Source organism: Ornithorhynchus anatinus, chromosome 5 (assembly GCF_004115215.2).
Source record: "Ornithorhynchus anatinus isolate Pmale09 chromosome 5, mOrnAna1.pri.v4, whole genome shotgun sequence".
Taxonomy (NCBI): Eukaryota; Metazoa; Chordata; class Mammalia; order Monotremata; family Ornithorhynchidae; genus Ornithorhynchus; species Ornithorhynchus anatinus.
Genome location: NC_041732.1, coordinates 59,034,657 through 59,061,499, shown reverse-complemented (window position 1 = coordinate 59,061,499; position 26,843 = coordinate 59,034,657). Strand labels below are relative to the sequence as shown.

The 26,843-nt window shown below is 46.8% G+C and overlaps 1 protein-coding gene across 1 annotated transcript in view; it reads left to right on the top strand.

The window, feature by feature from the left end:
• Window positions 1-1,131: 1,131 nt before the first annotated feature.
• OTUD3 (OTU deubiquitinase 3) overlaps window positions 1,132-26,843 on the top strand; it is a 30,676-nt gene continuing 4,964 nt past the window's right edge. The window contains exons 1-7 of the mRNA XM_029065615.2: window positions 1,132-1,396; window positions 7,169-7,317; window positions 12,102-12,214; window positions 19,988-20,110; window positions 23,681-23,788; window positions 24,433-24,529; window positions 26,487-26,692. Coding sequence (XP_028921448.1) covers window positions 1,158-1,396; window positions 7,169-7,317; window positions 12,102-12,214; window positions 19,988-20,110; window positions 23,681-23,788; window positions 24,433-24,529; window positions 26,487-26,692 — 1,035 coding nt within the window. The 5' untranslated portion in view covers window positions 1,132-1,157. The remainder of the gene's footprint in view (window positions 1,397-7,168; window positions 7,318-12,101; window positions 12,215-19,987; window positions 20,111-23,680; window positions 23,789-24,432; window positions 24,530-26,486; window positions 26,693-26,843) is intronic.

Below are 26,843 nucleotides of genomic sequence, written 5' to 3'. Positions count from 1 at the left end.
AAATATCCACAAGTGTGTGGGGAGGGGAAGGGGGTAGAGCAGAGGGAGGGAGTAGGGGGATGAGGAGGGGAGGAATTGCTCAGTCTGGGAAAGCCTCCTGGAGGAGGTGAGCTCTCCATAGGGTTTTGAAGAGGGGAAGAGAGTTAGTTTGGCGGATGTGAGGAGGGAGGGCCAGGTGATGGAGAACTCTGAAGCCAAGAGTGAGGAGTTTTTGCTTCGTGTGAAGATTGATAGGCAACCCCTGGAGGGTTTTGAAGAGGGAGTGACATGTCCAGAGCGTTTCTATAAAATGGGCATTAAGACTGTGAGCCCCATGTGGGATAACTCGATGACCTTGCAGTGAGCCCGTCATTGGGCAGGGATGGTCTCTATCTGTTGCCGAATTGTCCATTCCAAGCGCTCACTACAGTGCCCTGCACATAATAATGATAATAATGTTGGTATTTGTTAAGCGCTTACTATGTGCCGAGCCCTGTTCTAAGCGCTGGGGTAGATACAGGGTAATCAGGTTGTCCCACGTGAGGCTCACCGTCTTCATCCCCATTTTACAGATGAGGTCACTGAGGCCCCAAGAAGTGAAGTGATTTGCCCAAACAAATACCATTATTATTATTATTATGTTATTGTTATTCTTATTATTATTTGCACATAGTAAGCGCTTAACAAATACCAAAATTATTATTATTATTATTGTTATTATTTGCACATAGTAAGCGCTTAACAAATACCATTATTATTATTATTTGCACATAGTAAGTGCTTAACAAATACCAACATTATCATTATTCTTATTATTTGCACATAGTAAGCGCTTAACAAATACCAACATTATCATTATTCTTATTATTTGCACATAGTAAGCGCTTAACAAATACCAACATTATTATTATTATGATTTGCACATAGTAAGCGCTTAACAAATACCACCATTAGGGTTATCATTCACCATTGTCATTCCCATCTCCGCCGGCGGGGGAGCTCGCGAGGCGAACTCGGTTTGGGCGCCCCCGTCACGTGACAAGGGAGCGGCGGTGGGGGGGGGCGTTCGGGCGCAGGCGCAGAAGGGGCAGCGCGGGACTTAGTCGCTCGCGTCGCTCTGCCTCCCCTGCGGCGGCGGCGGCGGCGGCGGCGGCGGTCAGCGGGCCGGGGCCCGGACCATGTCCCGAAAGCAGGCGGTGAAGGCCCGGCCCGGCCCCGGCAGCGGCGGCAAGAAGGCCGAGGCGGAGCGGAAACGGGACGAGCGAGCGGCGCGGAGAGCGCTGGCCAAGGAGCGGCGCAACCGGCCCGACCCCCGGCCCGGCCCCGGCCCCCGCCCCGGTCCCGAGGACGAGTTCCTCAGCTTCGCCAACCAGCTGCAGGCCCTGGGGCTCAAGCTGCGAGAAGTGCCGGGCGACGGGTAAGCGGCCCGGAGGGGCCCGCGCTGCAGCCCCCAGCTCCGCTCCTTGCTGGACTCCCCGATGTCACGAGCATCCCCCGGGGAGATGCTGGGGAGGATGGGGTGCAGCCCCCAGCTCTGCTCCTTGCTACGAGGACATGAGCATCCGCCAGGGGAAGGGCAGGGAGCAACCCCCGGCTTTGCTCCTTGATAGACTCCTCCACGTCATGAATACCCCACCGGGAGATAGGAGTCCCTGGGGAGGATGGGGTGCAGCCCTCAGCTTTGCTCCTTGCTCCTTTCCCCGAGGTCACGAGCATCCCTGCGGGGGTCAAGGGGAAGGGCAGGGAGCAACCCCCAGCTTTGCTCCTTGCTGGACTCCTCCACGTCACGAGCATCCCCCAGGAGGACCGGGGGTGGGGGCTGGGGTGCAGCCCCCAGCTCTGCTCCTTGGTAGACTCCCTGATGTCACGAGCATCCCCCGGGGAGATAGGAGTCCCTGGGGAGGTTGGGGTGCAGCCCCCCAGCTCTGCTCCTCGCTACTTTCCCCGAGGTCACGAGCATCCCTCCGGGGGTCAAGGGGAAGGGCAGGGAACAACCCCCAGCTTTGCTCCTTGCTGGACTCCTCCACGTCACGAGCATCCTCCAAGGGGACCGGGGGGGGAGGGATGGGGTGCAGCCCCCAGTTCTGCTCCTTGCTGGACTCCTGCACGTCACGAGCATCCCCCGGGGACACAGGGGTTGGGGTGCAGCCCCCAGCTCTGCTCCTTGCTACGTAGTCATGAGCATCCGCCAGGGGAAGCGCAGGGAGCAACCCCCAGCTTTGCTCCTTGGTAGACTCCTCCACGTCACGAACATCCCCCGGGGAGATAGGAGTCCTTGGGGAGGACGGTGGGGGGGACAGCCCCCAGCTTTGCTCCTCACTACTTTCCCCGAGGTCACGAGCATCCCTCCGGGAGCCAGGGGAAGGGCAGGGAGCAAACCCCAGCTTTGCTCCTTGATAGACTTCTCCACGTCATGAGCATCCCTTGGGGAGACGGGACCAGGGGAGGATGGGGTGCAGCCCCCAGCTTTGCTCCTCACTACTTTCCCCGAGGTCACGAGCATCCCTCCAGGGCCAGAGGAAGGGCAGGGAGCAACCCCCAGCTTTGCTCCTTGCTGGACTCCTCCATGTCACAAGCGTCACCCGGGGAGACAGGAGACCGGGGGTGGGGGATGGGGTGCAGCCCCCAGCTCTGCTCCTTGTTGGACTCCCTGATGTCACGAGCATCCCCTAGGGAGACAGGGGACCGGGGGTGGGGGATGAGGTGCAGCTCCCAGCATTGGTTCTTGCTGGACTCCCCCATATCGCAAGCATCCCCCGGGGAGACAGGGGATCAGGGGTGGGGGGTGGGGTGCAGCCCCCGGCTCTGCTCCTTGCTACTTTCCCCGAGATCACGAGCATCTCCCCGGGGGCCAGGGGAAGGGCAGGGAGCAACCCCCAGCTTTGCTCCGTGGTAGACTCCTCCATGTCACGAGCATCCCCTGGGGAGACAGGGGCCCTGGGGGACGATGGGGTGCAGCCCCCAGCTTTGCTCCTTGCTAGACTCCCCCACATCACAAGCATCCCCCGGGGAGACAGGGGACCGTTTAGACTGTGAGCCCGTCAGTGGACAGGGATTATCTCTATCTGTTGCCGAATTGTACATTCCAAGTGCTTAGTACAGTGCTCTGCATATAGTTAGTGCTCAATAAATACTATTGAATGAATGAATGAATGAATGATGGGGTGCAGCCCCCAGCTCTGCTCCTTGCTAGACTCCCTGATGTCACGAGTATCCCTTGGGGAGATAGGAGTCCCTGGGGAGGTTGGGGTGCAGCCCCCAGCTTTGCTCCTTGCTACTTTCCCTGAGGTCACGAGCATCCTTCCAGAGGGCAGGGGGAAGGGCAGGGAGCAGCCCCCAGCTCTACTCCTTGCTAGACTCCCTGATGTCATGAGCATCCCCCAGGGAGACAGGGGTCCCTGGAGACGATGGGGTGCAGCCCCCAGCTCTGCTCCTTGCTACTTTCCCCAAGGCCACGAGCAACTCCCCCAGGGGCCAGGGGAAGGGCAGGGAGCAACCCCCAGCTTTGTTCCTTGATAGACTCCCCCACGTCGTGAGCCTTCCCCGAGGGGACAGGGGACTGGGGAGAGGGTGGGGTGCAGCCCCCAGCTTTGCTCCTTGCTACTTTCCCTGAGGTAATGAGCATCCCTCCGGGGGCCAGGAAAAGGACAGGGAGCAACCCCCAGCTTTGCTCCTTGGTAAACTCCCCCATGTCTTGAGCATCCAGGGAGACAGGGGCCCCAGGGGGAGGATGGGATGCAGCCCCCAGCATTGCTCCTTGCTAGACTCCCCGAGGTTACCAGCATCACCAGGGGACTGGGGGTGGAGGATGGGGTACAGCCCCCATCTTTGTACCTTGCTAGACTTCCCCACATCATGAGCATCCCCCGGGGAGACAGGGAACCAGCGGGAGAGTAGGGTGCAGCCCCCCTCCCCTGGGGAGACAGGGGACCAAGGGGTGTGGGGATGGGGTGCAGCCTTCATCTTTGCTCTTTACTACTTTCCCCGAGGTCACAAGCTTCTCACTGGGGGCCAATACTCCTTGCTAGACTCCCCCACATCATGAGCATCCCATGGGGAGACAGGGGGAGGATGGGGTGCAGCCCTCATCTTTGCCCCTTTGCTTCCTTCCTCGAGGTCACAAGCATCCCCGGGAAGATCAGGGGAGGGTGGAAGGGGGGAACAGCCCCCATCTTTGCTCCTTGCTACTCTCCCCAAGGTCACGAGCTCCCCCTGGGACACTGGGGACCAGGGGAAGGGCTGGGAGCAACCTCAATCTTTGCTCCTTGCTAGACTCCCTGAGGTCACAAGGATCCGTAGGAGATGGGGGCCAAGAGAAGGGCAGGGAGCAGCCCTGATATTTGTTCCTCGCTAAACTCCCCACGGTCATGAGCATCCCCTGGGACACCAGGGGAAGGGCAGGCAGCAATCCCCATCTTTGCTCCTTGCTAGACTCCCCCAGGCTGTGAGCATCCTTGGGGAAATCTGGGGCCGGAGGGAGGACGGGGAGCAGCCCCGATCTTCACTCCTCTCCCCGATGCTTTTGGCCGCGAGAACTCAAATCGAGTCATTTGCCACGGGAGCCGACGCATCGTTTTCCAGGTGACCGGTCACCCCCTGGAGCTGGAGGACGGGGCATAGCTCCCCCAGTGCATCATACCATTCCTTGCACACCGAGGACTCCTGCTTAATATTTGATGAGCAGGAGGGAAAGGGAGCATCCCGGTCAAGGAAGCAAGTTAGAGAAGCGCCATCTAATCCCAGCAGAACCCTGAGCGCCCCTGAGGCCCGTTGGAAATGGAATTTGGAGAGGAGGGTGCTTGGCTGATGCTTAGGCACCTGCGGGGTATCTTATCCAACCCTTCTGCCACCCTTTAGGACCCCCTCAGAGGCTCCGGGCTGATGTGGGTTTAAGAAGATTGCACTCTGGCTCCGTCTGAAAGATTGGCATCTCTCTGGGACGCAGGAAGTACGGTTTAGGAGACAAGAGAGCTGGGGCAGCTAGCTTCTCAGTGAAGCGGCGGGAGAGGTCCCTTCGGGTTGCCCGAAGGAGCGACCAGTGCCAGTCCGAGGGGTCTCCTTCCATCATGTGAACGTGATCACTGAAACTGGACCCCGGTTCTTGCTCTTAGCCTGCATGCATGAAGCCTGCATGAACAAATACCAACATTATTATTATGAAGTATTTTTAATCACTATTTTTTGAGCCATCCACTGGATAAGTGGAAGGGCTAAGGAACATTCCCAAGAAGAAGCAGCGTGGTCTTAGTGGAAAGAGCACGGATCAGGGAGTTAGGAGGTTCTAGTCCCGGTTCCACCAATTGCCTGCTGTGTGTCACTTATCTTCTTGGTGCCTCAGTTGCCTCATCTGTAAAATGGGGATTGAATACCTGTTCTCCCTCCTATTTAGACTGTCAGGGACTGTTCCACCTGATTGACTTGAATCTGTCCCAGCGCTTAGAACAGTACTTGACGCACAGCAAGTTCTTAACAGATACCATGAAAAGAGCTTAAAATCTCTGCTGCCCCACTTTCCCCCTTTGACATAATCACAGCATTGTGCCGCCTGAGGGAGGTCTCTGCAGATGAAATGACTTGCTCAAAGGCATATTTAGGGGTTGTGGCACTAGAAGCATTTAGGAAATTGGTACCTAGGGATGAGTTAACCCGTGTCTCCTTACATTACGTTGCTTTGTGATAAAGTTCAGCACAATTTAATCCTGGAAATAATTTTACTTGTTTATAATGCAAGCACTGTGTTCCACTGTCTATATTAAGTAGGATGGCAAGGGTTCAGGCCCACAGAGTGGGTTTGGATTTAGGCACAGGAAAACAAATCAGCTTTCATGTTCTCTTTAAATTAATAAATTGAAAATAACGAGGTTTAGGAAGAATTAGTGTTTCCGAACAATGCCCAATTAAACGTTATCAGGTGCAGTTCACCAGCATTTTGTTGGTCTGTAGGGTTCCGTACAGTTGTCTGTGTTCTCTTTCCCGACTCGCTATAAATCCGGAGTTTCAGATATGGAAATCTCCGTAGTTCCTTCATTTCTCAATAATGCGTGTTGCACATTTGGCCCTTAAATCAGGAGAGCATTCTGCCAAACTGGTGAGGCGTACTCTGGCCTTCAGTCATTAGCATTTTGAATATCACAAAAAACAACATTCCAGGTGGAAAATTAGCTGTTTGGCATGACTTTTTTTACTGCTTCACTTCAAAATGGCTTGATTCCACCCACCCCCTCCACTCCCTAGTTCGAATAAAACCAGACTGTTCCTATCTCTCGTTTCAGTTGGTTTGGAGTTGATCCTTTGTGAAAGTGATAAAATTTCAAAATATTGAACAAGTCGAGAGACCTGAAAATTGGGGAGAAGTCTATTGCCTTCCAGGTTTAGAAAATACGGTACCGCGTTCAATTTTTCATGTGTCAAGAATGATTGAAACATTATTATTCCTAGATTGAGAGGCAAAGTGCTAAGAGAAAAACATGAGGAGCATTATGTCCTACTGTAAAAGCACAGGCTTAGGAGCTAGAGGACCGGTGTTCTAATTCTGGCTCTACCACATGGCTCCTGTGCAACCATGGGCAAGTCGCTTAACTTCCCTGTGCTTCAGTTATACAACTGTAAAATGGGGATTCAATACCTCTCCCCCCTCCTACTTGGATCGTGAGCTCTGTGTGGGGCCTGATTATCTTGTATCTTTCCCGGCACTTAGAACGGTGTTTGAAATATAGTAAGTGCTTAACACATACCATTACTAGTATTATTATTTTGTGTTGTTGCATATTACAGCGGATTTGGAAGTTTTCCTTTGCATAGGTTTCCCCTGTGTGGATTCAAGTAAGAGGCAGAGAGTTCTGACTCCTAGGTTGTCGAGGAGAATTCAGCTTGTCTCGAGAGCTTAACAAATCCTTATCATTTGGACTCTCACTGTGAAATGAGTGGCTGGAGAGGTGTTTCAAAAAAGCTGCAGCAGAAGTTTGGTTCAGAAAAGAGGCAGTGGATGTAGATTGTCATTTACCCCGTGTAACCGAACGCTTCCTAAGATGATGTGGAGAATCTTTGCCTGCCAAAGAGTAGATTGTGCCCTCTTTGGGCATAATGTGCTCCCACTTGTGTACATACTCTTTATATTATTCTTGACGTCCTTGATTAGTTAAAAAAAAAAAAGAGACAAGCAAACAAAAAATCATCTCTCCATTGACAGCAATTGTCTGTTCCGAGCCCTGGGCGATCAACTGGAGGGGCATTCACGCAGTCATCTCAAACACCGCCAGGAAACTGTTGACTACATGATAAGACAGCGGGAGGATTTTGAGCCCTTTGTGGAGGATGACATTCCCTTTGAGAAACATGGTAGGTTCACTGGGGGAAGCTGGACCCTCCTGGAAGAGTGTATTGGGTAATGAAATTAATCAGCAGCACCCCCACCTCCCCACCCTACTCTCCCAACTAAAGAAGAAGGAGTGTATCCCCCAGTATAAGCTCACATGCAGGTTCTTTGTTTTTGGAATCCTTAAGATAGTTTTTTAGAGTTGTAGAGTGGGCTGGAAATGAACCAATCAATCAATGGTACCTAATTATTATTAATGATGATAATAATAATAATAGTATTTTTAAGTGCTTATGTGCCAGGCACTGTTCTAAGCACAGGGGTAGGTACAAGATAACGGGGTTGCACACAGTCCCTGTCCCACTTAGGCCTACTTTCTTAATTCGCTTTTTACAGATGAGGGAACTGAGGCCCAGAGAGGTTAAGTGACTTCCCTGAGGTCACACAGCAGATAAGTGATGGAGCCGGGATTAGAACCCAGATCCTCTGACTTCCAGGCCCTTGCTCTATCCACTACACCATACTGCTTCCCTTGCTTAATTGAGCATTTACTGCGTGCAGAGCACTGTATCAATTCCTTGGAGAGTACAATCCAATAGAGTTAGTAGATATTATCCTTGTCCTTGAGGATCTTACAATTTAGTTGAAGAGACAGACGCTATAAAAAATTACAGAGAGAGGAAGCGGCTGAGCATAAGGATATGGACCAACGGGCTGTGGAGTGGTGAAGGAAGTGAGTAGCAAAGTGTTTAAGGGGTAAAAAACCCCAGTGCATAGGCCTGCAGAAGGGAGAGTGAATAGGGTGAGGCAACGTAATAATATGAATCGTGGCATTTCTGGGTTAAAGGCTGGGGTAGGCACAAGTTTATGAGATAGGACCCAGCCCCTGTCCCACATGGGATTCCCATTTTATCTTGTGCCCATTTTACATTCATTCAATTGTATATATTGAGCGCTTTTGTGTGCAAAGCACTATACTATGCACTTGAGAGAGTACAGTATAAAAACAGACACATTCCTGCCCGCAGCTAGCTCACAGTCTAGAGTGGGAGACAGACATTAATATAAATAAATTACAGATATATGCAGATACGTACCTATATGCGATGGGGATGGGAGAAAGAATGAAGGAGCAAAGTAAGAGCGGCACAGAAGGGAGTGGGAGAAGAGGAGAGGAGGGCTTAGTCAGGGAAGGCTGTTGGAAGAGATGTGCCTTCAATAAGCTTTGAGGTGGGGGAGAGCAATTATCTGATACAAGGAGGGAGGTCGTTCCAGGCCAGAGGTAGGATGTGGGCGAGTGGTCGGCGGCCAGATAGATGAGAACGAGGTACGGTGAGAAAGTGAGCATTACAGATGAGGAAACAGACCCAGCTGTTAAATGACCTTCCCAAGGTCACTCAGCAGGGCAGTGGCAGAGCTGGGACTCGAACCCGGGCTTTGTGATTCCCAATCCTGTGCTCTTTCTCTCAGGAGAGAGCAGTGAGGTCTGACAGATGAAATGTAATGGCCTCTTTTCTTTTCCACAGATTTCTGCCCCTTTATTGCTGAGGTGAGATATCAAAATCAGGATGTTAAACCTGAATAAGCAAGGGAGATTTCATAGGTCAGGTAAACAGGAAGCCAATACTGAAGCTCTTTTTTAAAAATAAGCTAACGTTTTTAGAAAGCTGTGAGCGTTGGCAAAATGCTTTTTAATTTACAAGTGTGGAGTTCCATCCCCTCGCTGGCTGGAGGGAGAAAATTGAAAGTAGATGAGTAAAGTGACTTAAGATCTGGCTCCTGAGAATGCCTGATGACCACTGGAGTTGCATGGAAAAATCAAACTTAAGAGAGTGGAAAGGGAAGCAGATGGAATCCCTGGCTCTTTTGTGACCATCAATTCATCAATATCATATCAATATCATAAATGCAGTGCACAGTACTAACTGAGCACCGTGGCCTAGTGGAAAGAGTACAGGCCTGGGAGTCAGAAGAATGGGTTCTAATCCCAGCTGTGCCACATGTTTGCTGTGTGACTTTGGGCAAGCCATTTCATTTCTCTGTTCCCCAGCTACCTCATCTATAAAATGAGGATCAAGACTGTGAACCCCATATGGGACAGGGACTGCGTCCATCTTGATTGCCTTGTATCTACCAAGTGCTTAGAGCAGTCCTTGGCACAGAGTAAGCGCTTAAATGCTACATTATTACATGATCCCTGCCCTCAAGATTCTAGCAGTCTAGTCAGCGAGACAACCATTTAAATAGATTCCAGCTAGGGGGAAGTAATGCAGTATTAAAGATATGTACAGAAATGTTACACGGATTGTGCGTATATGAGGGTATGGGTGGTCTGGAAAGGCTGAAGTGGAAGTGGGGATTATAAAGCAGGGAAATTTGAGATATAAGAGGAAGGCCTCCTAGAGTTGTATGTTTCAGAAAGTCTTTGAAGATTGCGATAACTGTGATCTGTTGGATATGAAAGCGGAGGGAGTTCCAAGCAGCGTGATCTAGTAGAAAGAACATGGGCCTGACAGTCAGAGGACCCGGGTTCTAAATCTGGCTCTGCCGATTGTTTGCTATGTGACGTTGGGCATGTCACTTAACTTCTCTGTGCCGTAGTTTCTTCAACCGCAAAAGGGGATTAAGTGCCTGTTCTCCCTCAATCAATTAATCGGTGGTATTTTTTGAGCACTTCCTATGTGCTCATAGTATCAATCAAGTGCTCTGCACATAAAACACAGTCCTACTTAGTGAACCGCAGTGGGACAGGGACTATTTGTGTCCGTCCTAGTTACTTGCATTTACTCCAGCGCTTAGAACAGTGTTTGACACGTAGTAAGTGCTTAGCAAATTTTTTTTAAAAAGTAGGGAAGAGTATGTAAGAAAAGAGGTGGTTGCAGGAGAAAACAATAAACTAAGAGGGTAGGTAAGATGGAGAAGAATGAAGATCATGAGCTGGGATAAGATGGGAAAAGAGAGTGGATAGGTCAAAGGGAAATAATCGAATGCTTCAGAGCCAGTGGTTCGGAGTTGCTGCCGGATTCTGAGAGCAATGAGCAACAAAGGAATCGATCTAAAAACAAATGCTGACACCTCAAACTTAATATTTCTGAAACAGAACTCATCTTCTCATCCAAACCCTGTCCTCCCCATGACTTTCCCCTGACTGTAGAGAGCACTACCACCCTCCATGTCTCGCAAGTCCGTAACCTTGGCACGATCCTTGACTCATCTCTCTCATTCGACCCACATAGTCGATCTGTTGCCAAATCCTGCTGTTTCTACCTTCCCAACCTTGCTGAAGTCCACCTTTCCTCTCCATCCAAACTACTGCTGACCCGAGCACTTATCCTATCCTGCCTTGACTATTGCATCAGCCTCTTTGCCGAACTCCCTGCCTCCTGTCCCTCCCCACTCCAGTCCATACTTCCCTCTGTGGCCCAGGTCATTTTTCTTAAAAAGATCATTCAGTTCATGTTTCCCCACTCCTCAAGAACCTCCACTGGTTGCCTGTCCACTTCCACAATGAACAGGAACTCCTCACCATTGACTTTATAAAGCACTCAATCACCTTGCCCTCCTCCTCACTGATTTCCTACTCCAACCCAACACGCTCACTTTGCTTCTCCAACACCAACCCGCTCACTGTACCTCGATCTCATCTATCTCCCTGCCGACCCTTTGCCCACATCCTGCCTCTGACCTGGAACTCCTTCCCCTTTCATATCTGTTGGACCATCTCTCTCTTGTCCCGTCTCCTAAACCTTATTAAAATTGCATCTCCTCCAAGAAGTCTTTCCTGACCAAGCCCTCGTTTCCTCTACTCCCCCTCCTTTCTGCGTCACCTTTGCGCTCAGATTTGTAACCTTTATTCGCCCCATCCTCAGCCCCTCAATGCTTCTGTACTTATCTGTAATTTCTTATAATGTCTTTCTTCCCTTCTGGACTGTAAACTTGTGGTTAAGGAGCGTGTCTACCAACTGTGTTATATTGTACTCTCCCAAGCGCTTAATACAGTGCTCTGCACATAAGCCCTAAATAAATACCATTGAAGGAATTCCAGGGAATATTAACTTGCCACAGAACTGTAAGCTGCTCTCTTAACTGTAAATTCCTTACGGGCAGGGGTTGTTTCTGCCAAATCTATTGTAGCCTACTTTCCCAAGTGCTTAGAACAGTGGTTTGTATGACGGAAGGACTCAGTAAATATCATATCTTGATTGATGGATCGGAACCTTTGTGGAATAATCGCGACCTCTAATCTGAAAGTAACATTTGTTGCTGTTGGAGATGAGCCAACTCATGAATCATTTTATTGGGAAATAGGACATTTCAGTGCCAGTTTACATAGATATGGGCAGTCAGTTGAATAGTTCTGGTTAGTTCTGAAAATTTATTTAAACTCCCTCTCCTGTAGCAGTTTTGCAGACCCAGCCTCTCTGGTTGTGTAACACCAGCTGACCTTCCCGCTAAGGATCTGGAAAGCTTGGATTTTGCCACCCCAACAGTGCTTTGCACACAGTAGGCGCTCAATAAATACCATTGATTGATTGACTGAGCCCAACATTTCAGTGTTAATTGCTTTTCTGTGGCCCCGTTGAAACGGCACCATTCCCCCCAGGCTCGAAGGGGCACATTTAACCAGCCTAGACCAACTTAATCTGCATCAGCCCAAAGCCTTTCTTTCCTCGTATCCCCAGTTCTTGTTGTTTGTTGTAGAATAATCTCTGAAACATTGCTTCTATTTTGCTACTGTACTTTCATTCTGAAGTTGTCTTTTTTTTTTTTTCCCTTTTTCTTTTTTCCATTTGTATTTTTATTCCAGTTGCCAGTTTGGCAAAACCTGGTACTTTTGCTGGCAACGATGCTATTGTAGCCTTTGCAAGAAACCATCAAATGAATGTGGTGATTCATCAGCTTAATGCTCCTTTGTGGCAGGTAAGTCTTTTTTTTTTTAGGTTATTTGTTAAGCACTTTACTTTGTGCCAGGTACTGAGTGTATCTCAGTGCTAAGTGTACCTAAGTGCTGAGGTAGATACACACTAATCAGGTTGGACACAGTCCATGTCCCATATGGTGCTTATAGCCTTAATCCCCATTTTGCAGATGAAAGAACTGAGGCAAAGAGAAATGAAGTGACTTACCCAAGGTCACCCAGCAGGCAGGTGGAGGAGCCAAGATTTGAACCTAGTCCTCTGATTCCCAGGCCTGTGCTCTTCCCACTAGACCTTTCTTTAGTATAATGTAGTTTCTTCTGATGTAACCTCATTCTGAGATCTTTGTAGATGCTCTTGGTAATGAACTTTGTCTTGTCAACTTTGAAGGAGCATGAAACATGACAATGAGTCATACAGGATAGCTTGCTGTATTTACTGTAAGCCTAAACAGGAGGTACTACATTTATGAATTAGTGAGCACAAAGAGAGTTTACAGGTGTGGCATCAAAGAAATGTACATCGAAGCATACCTAAATATGGTTCGATGTCATAAGCGTGGACCCTGAGGCCATACTGAAGTAATCTCTAGAATGTCAGCAACAAAATAATTAGTTCTTGGGATGGTGTTGGTGATAGGAAGTATCCTGCTACATGTACAGAGAGTAAAATCATGCTACTTCAGGAAGCCTTCCCCAATTAATTCACAATACCCTAGTCACTTCAGTCCACCAGCATAGCACTTATTTAATTCCTGTCCTCAGCACTGGTGTGTGTGAAGATTATTTGCAAATGTTTGGGGATTTCATCCTGACATATTTTTACTGCTACTTATTTTCTCCTCCTTCTTCCTCCTCCTCCCATCTTTGTCTCCCCTGTTAGGAAGTATCCTGCTACATGTACACGGAGTAAAATCATACTACTTCAGGAAGCCTTCCCCAATTAATTCACAATACCCTAGTCACTTCAGTCCACCAGCATAGCACTTATTTAATTCCTGTCCTCAGCACTGGTGTGTGTGAAGATTATTTGCAAATGTTTGGGGATTTCATCCTGACATATTTTTACTGCTACTTATTTTCTCCTCCTTCTTCCTCCTCCTCCCATCTTTGTCTCCCCTGTTAGGAAGTATCCTGCTACATGTACACGGAGTAAAATCATACTACTTCAGGAAGCCTTCCCCAATTAATTCACAGTACCGTAGTCACTTCAGTCCACCAGCATAGCACTTATTTCATTCCTGACCTCAGCACTGGTGTGTGTGGAGGTTATTTGCAAATGTTTGGGGATTTCATCCTGACATATTTTTACTGCTACTTATTTTCTCCTCCTTCTTCCTCCTCCTCCCATCTTTGTCTCCCCTGTTAGGTGGTTGAGAAGCAATGTGGCCTTGTGGGGAGAGCACAGGCCAAGGAGTTGGAGGACCATCCCGGCTCCGCCATTTGCCTGCTTTGTGATCTCTGAGCTTTGGCTTCCTCATCTGCAACATGGGGATTCAGTACCTTTTCTCCCTAGTACTTGACTGCCAGCTGCATGTAGGAGAAGGGACCGTGCTCGACCTGATTTTTTTGTATCTATCCCAGCACTTAGTACACCGCTTGGCTCACAGTAAATAATAATGATGATGGTGTTTGTTAAGCACTTGCGATGTGCCAAGCACTGTTCTAAATGCTAGGGTAGAAACAAGAGTGATCAGGTTGGATGCAGTCTTAATCCCCATTTTACAGATGAGGTAACTGAGGCACAGAGAAGTGAAGTGATTTGCCCATGGTGTCAGAGCAAACAAATGGCGGAACCGGGATTAGAATCCAGGCCCCGTGCTGTATCCACTATGCCACACTGCTTGCTTGTCACCTACCACAATTATTATTATTATTTTAAGCTTCTTGAGGATGGGAATAGGTGTTCTGCTTCCTTTCTACTCTCCCTAGCGCTTAGCACTCAGTAAATACCATTCACTGACTGGAGGAACGAACATTTTGATAAAATGGCATTTTATATATTTTTATTGAAAATTCTGGGAGCCAGCAAGGCACAGATATTTTTTGATAATCTGTGCCCCTGCTTTCTCTAGGTAGCATTTGAAGTTCTCTTCACCGTATTACATACCTGTCCCTCGCATGTTTACTTCCCAGCCTCCCACGAACCCTCCTTGTAGCCATCCATCCACACTGTAGGAGCTATGGGACAGCTGAGGTAACAGAGAGAGTTAGTGAGAAAAGCAAACAATTTTTCTGCACCAGGAAGCCAAGTTCCCATTATCAATCAGTGGTATATATCGAGTGCTCACTGGCTTAATTGCACTGTAATAATAATTAATAAGAATTGTGGTATTTGTTAAACATATACTATGTGCCAAGTACTGTACTAAGCGCTAGGGTAGATACAGGATAAACACATCCCAAGTGGGGCTCACAGTCTAAGTAGTAGTACAAAAAAAATTCTTGTTTCGTAGATGAGGGAACTGAGGCACAGATAAGGTAACCATTCATTCATTCAGTCATATTTATTGAGTGCTTAATGTGTACCTGCAGAGCACTGTACTAAGCACATGGGAAAATACAGTACAACAGTAAAGAGATACATTTCTCGAGTGACTTACCCGAGGTCACACAGCAGATAAGTGGTGGAGCCGGAATTAGAACTCAGGTCATCTGACTCTCAGGCCTGTGCTCTACTAGGCCACGCTGCTTCTCTGACTATACTAAGCACTGGGGAGAGGAGAGTATCACAGAGTTGGTAGATGTTTTCCCTGCCCATGAGGAACTTAGAGTTTCTGTCCGCATTGTGTGTCCTGATGACTATATTCTTTTTAGAGCTTTGAAGTATTCCACATAGGTTCACAGACCCTAGTTTGACCAGCTCTGGCAGTTTTGATCGGCAGGGTAAATGAGATGCTAATGCCTCAGTAGAGGCATCAGAGCTTTTCCTTTAAACAAGTTCAGTTCCATAGCAAAGACGATGACGGTAATGGTATTTGTTAAGCGCTTACTGTGTGTCAAGGACTGTTCTAAGCACTGGCGTAGATACAAGATATCAGGTTGGACAACTTCCCCATCCCACATGGGGCTCATAGTCTTAATCCCCATTTTACAGATGCAATAACTGAGGCACAGAGAAGTGAGGTGACTTGCCCTGGTCATGCAGCAGACCAGTCACCGAGCCACGATTAAAACCTGGGTCTTTCTGACTCCCGGGCCCATGCTCTACCCACTGGGCCACGAGGCAGTGCTCGACACAAAATTGAAAGCACTTAAATACCACAATTATGTCTGCCCCGATTATCTTGTATCTGTACCAGCGCTTAGTAAAGAACATGACACATAGTAAATGCTTAACACATATCACAAAAAGACCGTGGTAGTGCAAATAAATGAGTGATGTCTAAAATGCCTTAAGGTGGAAGATTCTACGCAAGCAACATGAGGTGGGGCATGAATCATGAATGAGGATCAACCCTGAAGAATGCTCAGTTTCTTTCCGTCTCTGTAATTCAGTATGTCAGTGACTTTACACTTCCTGAGAAAGTTACCTGGATATTTTTTTTTTAATTCTTTGTATTTGGACTGGGTATTTTGGGTCATTTACTTATCTGTGAGTAGATATTTTCTGTGCCATTTTAGCAACCACAGCCTGCTGCTTTTCCTTCCCCAGTGGTTTTTTCCCCCGAGGTGTTGATTACATGGGTTTGATTACCGAGCTTGGCTCCTCATTTTACTTCTGTCAAATGCTTGAAGAGTTGCCGCAAATGAAGGTGTGTTTCTTATACTGAAAACAAACCTGCTGTTTGTTGGAGCCTTTCACTGAATGACTTTATCGCAGATTTTGGATCACGAAGCAGCTCATTAATAAAACCTAGTTCCAGAAAACTAAATTTGAACAGGTATTTCTCTTGTTGCTAATTTAGGAGATTCTGAGACTTGTTTTCTTTCTCCCAGAACACTAATGGGTACTTCTTGGTCTTTTGATTCATTGTTCTTTTACATCTTTCACCACCGATTGTAAATAGGTGAAACTTACCCAGTGTTTTTGCATGTCCGCTGTGGAAAAATTGGTTCAAAATTGTTGCTCTCCTTCAATTTGGCTAAAGAGATTATTCACAAAACTGTAGAAATGTAAATGGGGAGATGCAATTGTTAAGTTGCTTTTGTCTCCAGTTACTTCTGGAATGAGTATTTCAGATGAATTTTTATTTTATTATTTCCAAAAGACACTTTGAAGATGTGAAGATTTAAGTTCAGAAGTTTTGTGGTTTTGTTTTTTTTAATTGGCGACAGTCTTTTACTGCCCTTGACATTTTATCTTGGAGACTGTAAACTCCTGTTTACTGTAAGCCTGTTGCCAGCGAGGGATCATGTCTACCACCTCTATCGTATTATACTTTTAATCAATCTATCAGTGGTATTAATTGAGCTCTTACTATGTCCAGAGCACTGTACTAAGCACTTGTTCTATCCCAAGCGCTTAGGACAGTGATCTGAGCTCAGTAAGCACTCAATAAATACCATGGATAGACTGATCTATAAATCTCCTTCTGTATCTGGAGGTCTAAAATGCTTTACCTAAAGCATTTAGTCAAGCATTTAAGTGAATAGACACATTCTAACACTGTTGCTGAGAATCAAGTGCTGTTGTTTCTTCTTACAAGTTGAAAAACTAGGCAAATTACTTAATCTCTTTCAACTGCCCAAGGCTGAGAGCCAAGCTTGGAGAAGTTTCCAGGTGTTCTGAATCTCAGAACTCTGCATATATTTGTGCTCAGGGTTATGGATTTGATGCTCAGACTATTGTTACAGTTCAGAGTATCATTTTACAGCAAAATAAGCAAAGAAAAGCTGGTTGGTTGGTTTTTATTGATTGCCTAAGGGGAAAGGGGTTTTCATTTGATTTTGTCTTAAGGTAATTTACCTAGGATTGCAAGGGGGAGATATCAATCTGTTAGGGAGAAACTAAGGGGTTTTTGCTAGAGTAGAAGAATATCCTGTTATCTTGGACCATACGTCTTTCATTTTTGGTGGAGGAAAGCAAAGATTTAATTTTCACTTGTAGAATTTGAAAGATACTATATTTGATATTTCAGGATTCATTTGTTCTAGTTATATGATTTCTTAGGCCCTTTCAATAAGCAGTGTGGCCTTTGTATGGAAAGAGCATGAGCCTGGGGATCAGGTGATCTGGGTTCTAATTCCAGCTATGTCACTTGTCTGCTCTGTGACCTTGGGGAAGTCACTTTATTTTTTTTTAAATGGTATTTTTTAAGCTTTTTCTGTGTACCAGGCACTGTACTAGGTGCTGGGGTAGATCCAAGCTAATCAGGTTAGAAACAGTCCATGTCCATCTTGGGGTTTACAGCCTTAATCCCCATTTTACAGATAGGGAAATTGAAGAACAGAGTGAAGTGATTTGCCTAAGGTCACACAGCAGATAATATTAATAACTGTGGTATTTAATAATGTTGGTATTTGTTAAGCGCTTACTATGTGCCGAGCACTGTTCTAAGCGCTGGGGTGGACACAGGGGAATCAGGTTGTCCCACGTGGGGCTCACAGTCTTAATCCCCATTTTACAGATGAGGGAACTGAGGCACCGAGAAGTTAAGTGACTTGCCCAAAGTCACACAGCTGGCAAGTGGCAGAGCCGGGGTTCGAACCCATGACCTCTGACTCCAAAGCCCGTGCTCTTTCCAGTGAGCCACGCTGTATTTGTTAAGCACTTACTATGTGCCAGGCACTGTACTGAGTGCTGGGGTGGATACAGGTGATTTGAGATGGACACAGCCCCTAACCCACATGGGGCTCACAGTCTCAATCCCCACTTTACAGATGAGGTGACTGAGGCTCAGAGAAGTGAATAATAATAATTTGTTAAGCGCTTACTATGTGCCAAGCACTGTTCTAAGCACTGGGGTAGATGCAGGGTAATCAGATTATTCATTCATTCAATAGTATTTATTGAGCACTTACTATGTGCAGAGCACTGTACTAAGCGCTTGGGATGAACAAGTCGGCAACAGATAGAGACAGTCCCTGCCGTTTGACGGGCTTACAGTCTAATCGGGGGAGACGGACAGACAAGAACAATGGCACTAAACAGCGTCAAGGGGAAGAACATCTCATAAAAACCGATGGCAACTAAATAGAATCAAGGCGATGTACAATTCATTAACAAAATAAATAGGGTAACGAAAATATATATAGTTGAGCGGACGGGTACAGTGCTGTGGGGATGGGAAGGGAGAGGTGGAGGAGCAGAGGGAAAAGGGGAAAATGAGGCTTTAGCTGCGGAGAGGTAAAGGGGGGATGGCAGAGGGAGTAGAGGGGGAAGAGGAGCTCAGTCTGGGAAGGCCTCTTGGAGGAGGTGATTTTTAAGTAAGGTTTTGAAGAGGGAAAGAGAATCAGTTTGGCGGAGGTGAGGAGGGAGGGCGTTCCGGGACCGTGGGAGGACGTGACCCAGGGGTCGACGGCGGGATAGGCGAGACCGAGGGACGGCGAGGAGGTGGGCGGCGGAGGAGCGGAGCGTGCGGGGTGGGCGGTAGAAAGAGAGAAGGGAGGAGAGGTAGGAAGGGGCAAGGTGATGGAGAGCCTTGAAGCCTAGAGTGAGGAGTTTTTGTTTGGAGCGGAGGTCGATAGGCAACCACGTGAGGCTCACAGTCTTAATCCCCATTTTATAGATGAGGTAACTGAGGCACCTAGAAGTGAAGTGAGTTGCCCAAGGTTACACAGCTGACAAGTGGCAGAGCCAGGAGTAGAACCCATGACCTTCTGACTTACAGGCCTGTGCTCTATCCACTAAGTCATGCTGCTTCCCCAACAAATGACAGAGCCAGGATCAGAACCCAGGTCCTTCTGACCCCCAGGCCTGAGCTCTATCCATTAGGCCACGCTGCTTCACTTTTCTATGCAGCAGTTTCCCATCAGAAAATGGGAATTAAAGATGTGTTTTCACTCCCCCTTCGTGTGTGAGCCTTATTTGGGACAGGGTCTGGAGTTCCACCCTTCTATTTGGTATTTACTCCAACATTTAATACAGTGTTTGGCACTTAGTAAGTGCCTAACGAATTTCACCATTATTTTTAGACACTATGCAGGATTGGGTGAATATAAGGTCCACAGTTCTGACACAGTTCCTGTCCCACATAGTGCTCACAGTCTTTTCTTGCTGTGCTTTTGATTCTTTTTCCGAGTGTGTGTTCAATTAATCAAATTGCACAAGAGTTGAGAGAAATGATTGTTCTTTATAGAGATGGATGACCCAGAAAATTGGTTAGGCAGAATTCTTTTCTTGGCCTTCCAACAGTCTTGTTTCTGTGGTGAAAATTGATCAGGCAGAATTCTTTCCTTGGCCTTCCAAAAGTCTTGTTTCTGTGGTTAAGGTGCTTAGAAGTTTCCCAAGGTAACTCAATCATTTACGATACGTGCCATTTATATTCTTAAATCGAAAGGCGGCGTGACATAGTGGTTAAAGCATGGACCTGGGAGTCAGAAAGACCTGGGTTCTAATCCCAACTCCATCACTTGTCTCCTGTGTGACCTTGGGCGAGTCACTTAATTTCTCTGTGCCTCAGTTACCTCATCTGTAAAATGGAATTAAGACTGTGAGCCCTATGTGGGACAAGGACTGTCTCCTACTGGATTACCTCAAATGTACCCCAGCGCTTAGAACGGTGCTTGACACATAGTGAGCGCTTAACAAATACCATTTTAAAAAAAAAGGTAATCGAAAATTCCCCTATCTAACTCTATCTCAGAAGTCACTTTTTCTTTCCATTTGCTTTCAGATTCGTGGTACAGATAAATCCAATGTAAGAGAGCTGCACATTGCATATCGGTATGGAGAACACTACGACAGCGTGCGGAGAATAAATGACAACTCCGAAGCTCCTGCCCATCTGCAGACTGAGGTGGGATGTTTCTCTCCAGTTTTCTCTGAGTCTTTTAGGAATCAATAGACAGTATTCACTGAGTGCCTACTTTGTGCTGAGCACTATCCTGAGCACTTGGGAGAGTATGATGCGTTTGGTAGACCCATTCCCTGCCCTCAAAGAGTTTACATTCCCGCGAGGGAGGAGGAATTAAAAGAAATTACAGGTGAGGATTTTGGCTCCCCATCATGACATTTAGTAGCAACAGGGTATTTTAGACCTGTAATGCAGTACCTCAGGTGCTCAATTAATCAGTCATATTTACTGAACCCTTACTGTGTGTCGAGTACTGTTGTAAGTACTTAGGGTATTACAGTATAACAGAGGTGGTACACGTGTTCCCTTCCCACAAGGAGATTACATTTTAGAGGGGAAGGCAGACTTTAAAATAAATTATGGATAGGTACGTAAATGCTTTGGGGATGAGGGTGGGGTGAATAAAGGGGAAAATCCAACTATGAGGGCGATGCATAAGGGAGAGGAAGTAAGGGAAATGAGGGCTTAGTCAAGAAAATTGGTGCTCCCACAAAATATACCTTGAGTTTGAGAGATGAATAAACTCTATGGTTATGGTTGATGATTACTTTTATTAAAATGAACTCTCTGAAAGTTGGATTTTTTTTAACTCAGGAGATTTGGGACCAGTGAAATTGTTCAAAATCTGTCTCCCATTCAGGAGGACTTGATTGAACTCTAATTTTGCCTTTGAATGTAATTGTACACAATGTCCCATTTACATTAAAGTTTTCTTCTGCCTGAAAGGTTTTCTGAACCTATGTCAACATCAGAGGGGGAAGTCAGACTTGGAAATAACATTTCTTTGCTTGGTCACCTCCTTTCTTTCCCCTTGTTCCATCCAAAAAAAAAAAAATAGATTCTTATATTCTCTTGATTAATCCCTTTTTCCCTCCCCCTCCCACAGTGCTGCCTGAAGGGTTTGCTGAACCTATGTCAGACTTGGAAATTACATTTCTTTGCTTGGTCACCTCCTTTCTCTCACCTCATTCCATCCCCTCCTCCCCCCAAAAATAGCTCCTTATATTTTCTTGATTAGTCCCTTTTCCCCTCCCCCTCTCACAGTGCTGCCTGAAGGGTTTTCTGAACCTATGTCAGACTTGGAAATGACATTTCTTTGCTTGGTCACCTCCTTTCTCTCCCCTCGTTCCATCAAAAAAAAAAAATAGTTCCTTATATTTGCTTGATTAGTCCCTTTTCCCCTCCCCCTCCCCCAGTGCTCACCCTTTTTTAGGGGAGAAGCAGAGAGGGGTGATCGTGTCAAAACCACCCCATCACCACTGCCACTCCTGGGTTGGGGCAAGGGGGTGATCCCCCAAGATCCAGAGAGCCAGCCTGGCGGAAATTTGAAATCGCCCTCTGTAGCAGCAGTGTAGTAATAGTAATAGAATTTATTAAGCGCTCAATAAACCAAGGTATTTCCTGAGTGCATACTGCATGCAGAGCACTGTACTAAACGCTTGGGAAAGTACAGTAGAACAAGAGAACAGACACATTTTGCTGCCCACAACAACCTTACAGTGTAGAGGAAGAGACTTACTGTGTGCAGAGCACTGGAGAAAGTGCTGAAAAAGAATATACTAGTGGGAAAAGCAGCATGGCCTAGTGGATAGAACCTGGGCCTGGGAGTCAGAAGGGCCTGGGTTCTAATCCTGCCTCTGCCACTTGTCTACTCTGTGACCTTGGACAAGTCACTTAACTTCTCTGTGCCTCAGTTCCCTTGTCTGTAAAATGGGAATTAAGACTGAGGCCCATATGGGACATGGACAGTGTCCAACCTGATTACTTTGTATCTACCCCAGTGCTTAGAACATTGCCTGGCACATAGTAAGCGCGTAACAAATTCATTCATTTCATTCATTCAATAGTATTTATTGAGCGCTTACTATGAGCATAGCACTGTACTAAGCGCTTGGAATGTACAAATGGGTAACAGATAGAGACAGTCCCTGCCCTTTGACGGGCTTACAGTCTAATTGGGGGAGACGGACAGACAAGAACAATAGCAATAACAGTAACAATAGCAAATGTCATTAAAGCCCCCCCAAAACGCAGCTCCTCCGACTCCCAGTTAGTCAATCAAATTTATTGAGCACTTACCATGTACAGAGCACTGCACTAAGCACTTGGGAGAGTACAGTGTAACAGTATAACAGACACATTCCCTTCCCACACGAACTTACAGCCTAGGGGCCCGTGCTCTTTCCACCAGGCCACCCTGCTTCTCTTGCAGGTACAAGGTTTTGGCCATCCACTGTGAAATGCAGCATAGAAGGCACACGTTTCTGATTTCTCTGAGAGTGGCAGTTTGCAGAGTTCCCCTGAATGTCCCCAGCAGTAACCCCTGATCCCGGGTCCACTTTAGCCTCTGGCCGTCACTTTAACACTCAAATGGCCCCAAGATGACTTCATTCATTCATATTTATTGAGCACTTACTGTGTGCAGGACACTATACTAATGGCTTGGGAAAGTACAGTATAACAAAATGGAGAAACATTCCCTGCCCACAGCGAACTTACTGCCTAGAGGACTAACTAGACCTGTAAAGTCTGTGCCTGGATGAAGGTGGAACACTTCCCTGGGAACACTTCTGGAGGCAAACTCTAACCGCAGTAGTTTTCCAGTGCTTTTGCCCTATTTCAGGGCCTCTTCCTTTCTCTATGGCATTCGTTAAGCACTTACTACATTCTAGGCACCGTACTAAGCGCTGGGGTAGATACATGGTTGTCAGATTGGGTAGAGTTCCTGTCCCATGTGAGGCTCAAAGTCTTCATCCTCATTTGCCAATGAGATAGCTGAGGCACAGAGAAGTGAAGTGACTTGTCCAAGGTCACACAGCAGACAAGTGGAAGAACCAGGATTAAAACAATAACAACGGTGATATTTGTTAACACTTAATATGTGTCAAACACTGTTCTGAGCACTGGGATAGATACAAGCTAATCAGGTTGGACACAGTCCTTGTCCCCCTTGGAGCTCACTGTCTTATTCCCCATTTTACAGTTGTGGTAACTGAGGCACAGAGAAGCAAAGCGACTTGTTCCAAGTCACACAGCAGCAGACAAGTGGCAGAGGTGGAATTAGAACCCAGGTCCTTCTGACTCCCAGGCTCATGCTCTATCCACTAGGCCACGCTGGTTCCTAAATCTGTTTGGTACTTTTATTGCCAAAGCACCTTACATTAGTTATTTTTATTTACTCCCCACAGCTCCCCTGTGAGGTAGGGTTTCCTGGGCTTCGTTGAGTGTCTGAGGTTACGGTCTCTGACAAAGATGTCACAAACAGCAAGTCTAAATCCGTGAGTTCGTTCATTCATTCATTCATTCAGTTGCGTTTATTGAGCGCTTTCTGTGTGCAAAGCACTGTACTAAGCGTTTGGGAGAGTACAATATAACAACAAACAGACACATTAGTGCCCACAAAGAGGTCACAGTCTAGAGGGGGAGACAGACATTATTATAAATCACATTAATATAAAGAAATGAATAGATTCAATAAATAAATATTGTATGTCACTTTGGGTTGCTTTTTAGTTCCAGATGCTTAGTAAAGATGAAGCAAATAGGCGAGAGAAAATCAAGCCAAAGAGGGAAGAGTTCGAAGAGGACTTGAAGGATGAAGCGGAAGACGCTGCTCAGAAAGTTTGTAATGCAACTGGATGTTCATTTAGTACCCCCATTGGATGCTTAGTACACTGTAAGCTATGCTGGGCATGGGACTCATCTGCTTGACTGTGGTGTCACATCAGGGATATTTATCGAGTGCTAATTGTGTGCAGAGCACTGGAGTAAGCGCTGTGGAGCGTACAATATGACAGACCTGGTAGACATTTTCCCTGCCCATAATGAGCTTACAGAACAGTTTCTATCCCAGTCCTTTGGGGCATTTTAAGTGTCAACAACTCATGAGACAATTAGTCCCAAACTAAGGTTGACGAGTCTGCACTTGATCTTATAGAAACCTGTAATGTTAAGTAAAATTAACAGCCAATAATGATCCCTTTCCCTCCATTTTGGTAGGTTTTCCTGATATTTCTTCTACCAGGAAGGAATATTGGGAGGTATTTCTGTTAGTGAACAGCACTTGTAAAACTTCATGCTTTTTTTTTTTTTTCTCTTTTAGAGCTGGAAGAAAAATGTAGTAAGACAACATAACATTTGTGGCAGTTAGTAAAGATTTGTTTGACTTCAGCTTTGGTCCTCTTTTCAGAAGTCAGATTGTTAGAGCAGAGGTGTGCGGGATCCTGTAACCAAAATGCCAAAGAGTCTCTTTGTTTCTTGGGTAGGATGTGAATTTAATAGTCCAGAACCTGGAAACTGAGAATTACAACATTGAATCTGCAATACTGGCCATGCTTCAGATGAACCCAGGGAAAAGAAATAGTAAGTAGAGAGTTTACTGCTTATAAACCATCAAAATCAGGTAGCGTCCTTGGACAGGACCAGCATGTTCTGCACTGGATACTGGATTTCTCTTACTTTCACCCCTGTTACACGTGTCTGCCGCTGGTTGATGATGGTATTTGTCAAGCACTTACTATGTGTCAAGCACTCTTCTGAGCACTGGTGTAGATACCAGCCAATCAGGTTGCACACGGTCCCTGTCTCACAGTCTTAGTTTTGCAGATGAGGGAACTGAGGCCCAGGGAAGTGAAGTGACTTAATCGAAGTCACACAGCAGACACGTGGCAGAGTTGGGATTAGAACCCAGGTCCTTTTGACTCCTCAGCCAGTGCTCTGTTCACTAGGCCACGGTCCTTCTCAACTGCTGGCTGCAGCTGATGTTCCCTGTGGATTGACTTCAATTACATAAGCACTTCAAGCATGGCTACACTAACAGCAGATGCTTGGTGAGAATTGTTTGATGATAATGATGAGGTCTCAATCCCATCATCGACAGGTGTTCTGTCTGTGGCCTCTATTCTAGTCAGAGAAGCAGTGTGGCCTAGTGGAAAGAGCACAGGCCTGGTAGTCAGATGACCGGGTTTCTACTCTCAGCTCCGCCGCTTGTCTGCTGGGTCACTTCGGGCAAGTCCCTGGGTCTCATTTCCCTGATCTGCAAAATGGGGATTCAATACCTGTTCTTCCTCCTACTTAAACCGGGAGCCCCATGTGGGACAGGGATGGTATTCATTCGTTCATTCAGTCATATTAATGAGCACTTACTGTGTGTAGAGCACTGTACTAAGCGCTTGGAAAGTACAATTCAGGAATAGAGAGACGATCCCTGCCCACACTGGGCTTACAGTTTAGAAGACGGGAGACAGATATCAAAACAAGTCAGCAGGCATCGGTATAAATAAATAGAATTATGGATGTACACACATCAAGACAAGTAAACAGGCATCAATATGAATAAATAGAAATATATACATAAGTGCTGTGGGACGGGTAGAGGCGGGGAAGGGCAGAAGGAGTAAGTCGAGGTGACAGGGTTGGGACGGGGAGCTGAGGAAAAAGGGGGCTTAGTCTGGAAAGCCTGTTGGAGGAGGTGAGCCCTTCAGGAGGGTTTTGAAGGGGGGAAGAGTGATTGGCAGATTTGAGGAGGGAGGGTGTTCCAGGTCAGAGGTAGGACGTGAGCCAGGGGTCGTCGGCGGGACAGGTGAGATGGAGGCACAGTGAGAAAATTAGCACCAGAGGAGCAGAGTATGCTGGCGGGGATATAGAAGGAGAGAAGGGAGGTGAGGTAGGACGGAGCAAGGTGATGGAGAGCTTTGAAGTCAGTATCTACCCCAGCACTTAGTACAGTGCTTCACACCTAGCAAGTGCTTAACAAATGCCATCATGGTTAATATTATTATTATTAACAACAATAATTATTATTATTCATTGACCTTCTCAAGAAAAGGCATCTTATAAAACCAAAAGAAAAAAACGCACATGGGTGGGTATGGAGATGGAGAAGCCGTATTTAGGATAGGGAACGTCGGGCTTAGAACCCCGTTCCTTCCGACTCCAAGGCCCATGCTCTATTCCTTAGGCCACACTGCTTCTCTTTTTAGTAAATTAACCTAAAGTGCACCAGATTTCTAGAATGCCCTTTCTGAGGAAAAGATCATCAACTGCTTTTGGATCCTGTCATAGAAAAGTACTGCATGTCAGGGTATTTCTTTCCACCCCTTCCCTCCTTTCCTTTCCCTTCCCCCTGCCTCCCCATTCTCCCCCATCCCAGCACTTCCCTATTCCAGGTCAGGATGATGTGATATTTAGGCATTCCTAAGCAGAGGTCCCTAAGAAAATGGGCTTTCCAAATCAAAACATTATAGGGGTTCCAGTTCCAGAATTGCTTTTCCGCAGCGACCGTATTCTGTAAGTATTTCAGGCTGTCAATTTATTTCAGCTCCATATCTTTCCTCGGAAGAGTCCGAAGAGAAACTGGAGCCCGACAGCCAAACTCAGAAACTACGCGGTCCTTTATGGGAGGAGAGCGGAAGTGGAGCCAAAACCTCTGGAAGCCAAGGCTCAAGTGAAGGTGGAACAGAAAACAACAAGATTCAGCGTAGCCCGACTGAAGAAAATAAAGCAAATAAAAGCCAGCTCCCAAAGGTATCTGCCGCAGAGGGGATGGGCGCATGGTTCGGTTGAAAGTTGAGAGGAACTCAGACTTTAAATTGGAGTAAAGAAAGGCTAAATCCTGTACATGGTGGAAACAAAGAGGCCAAGAGTGTCTGCTATTTTCTAAAGTTTTCCCGGGCAT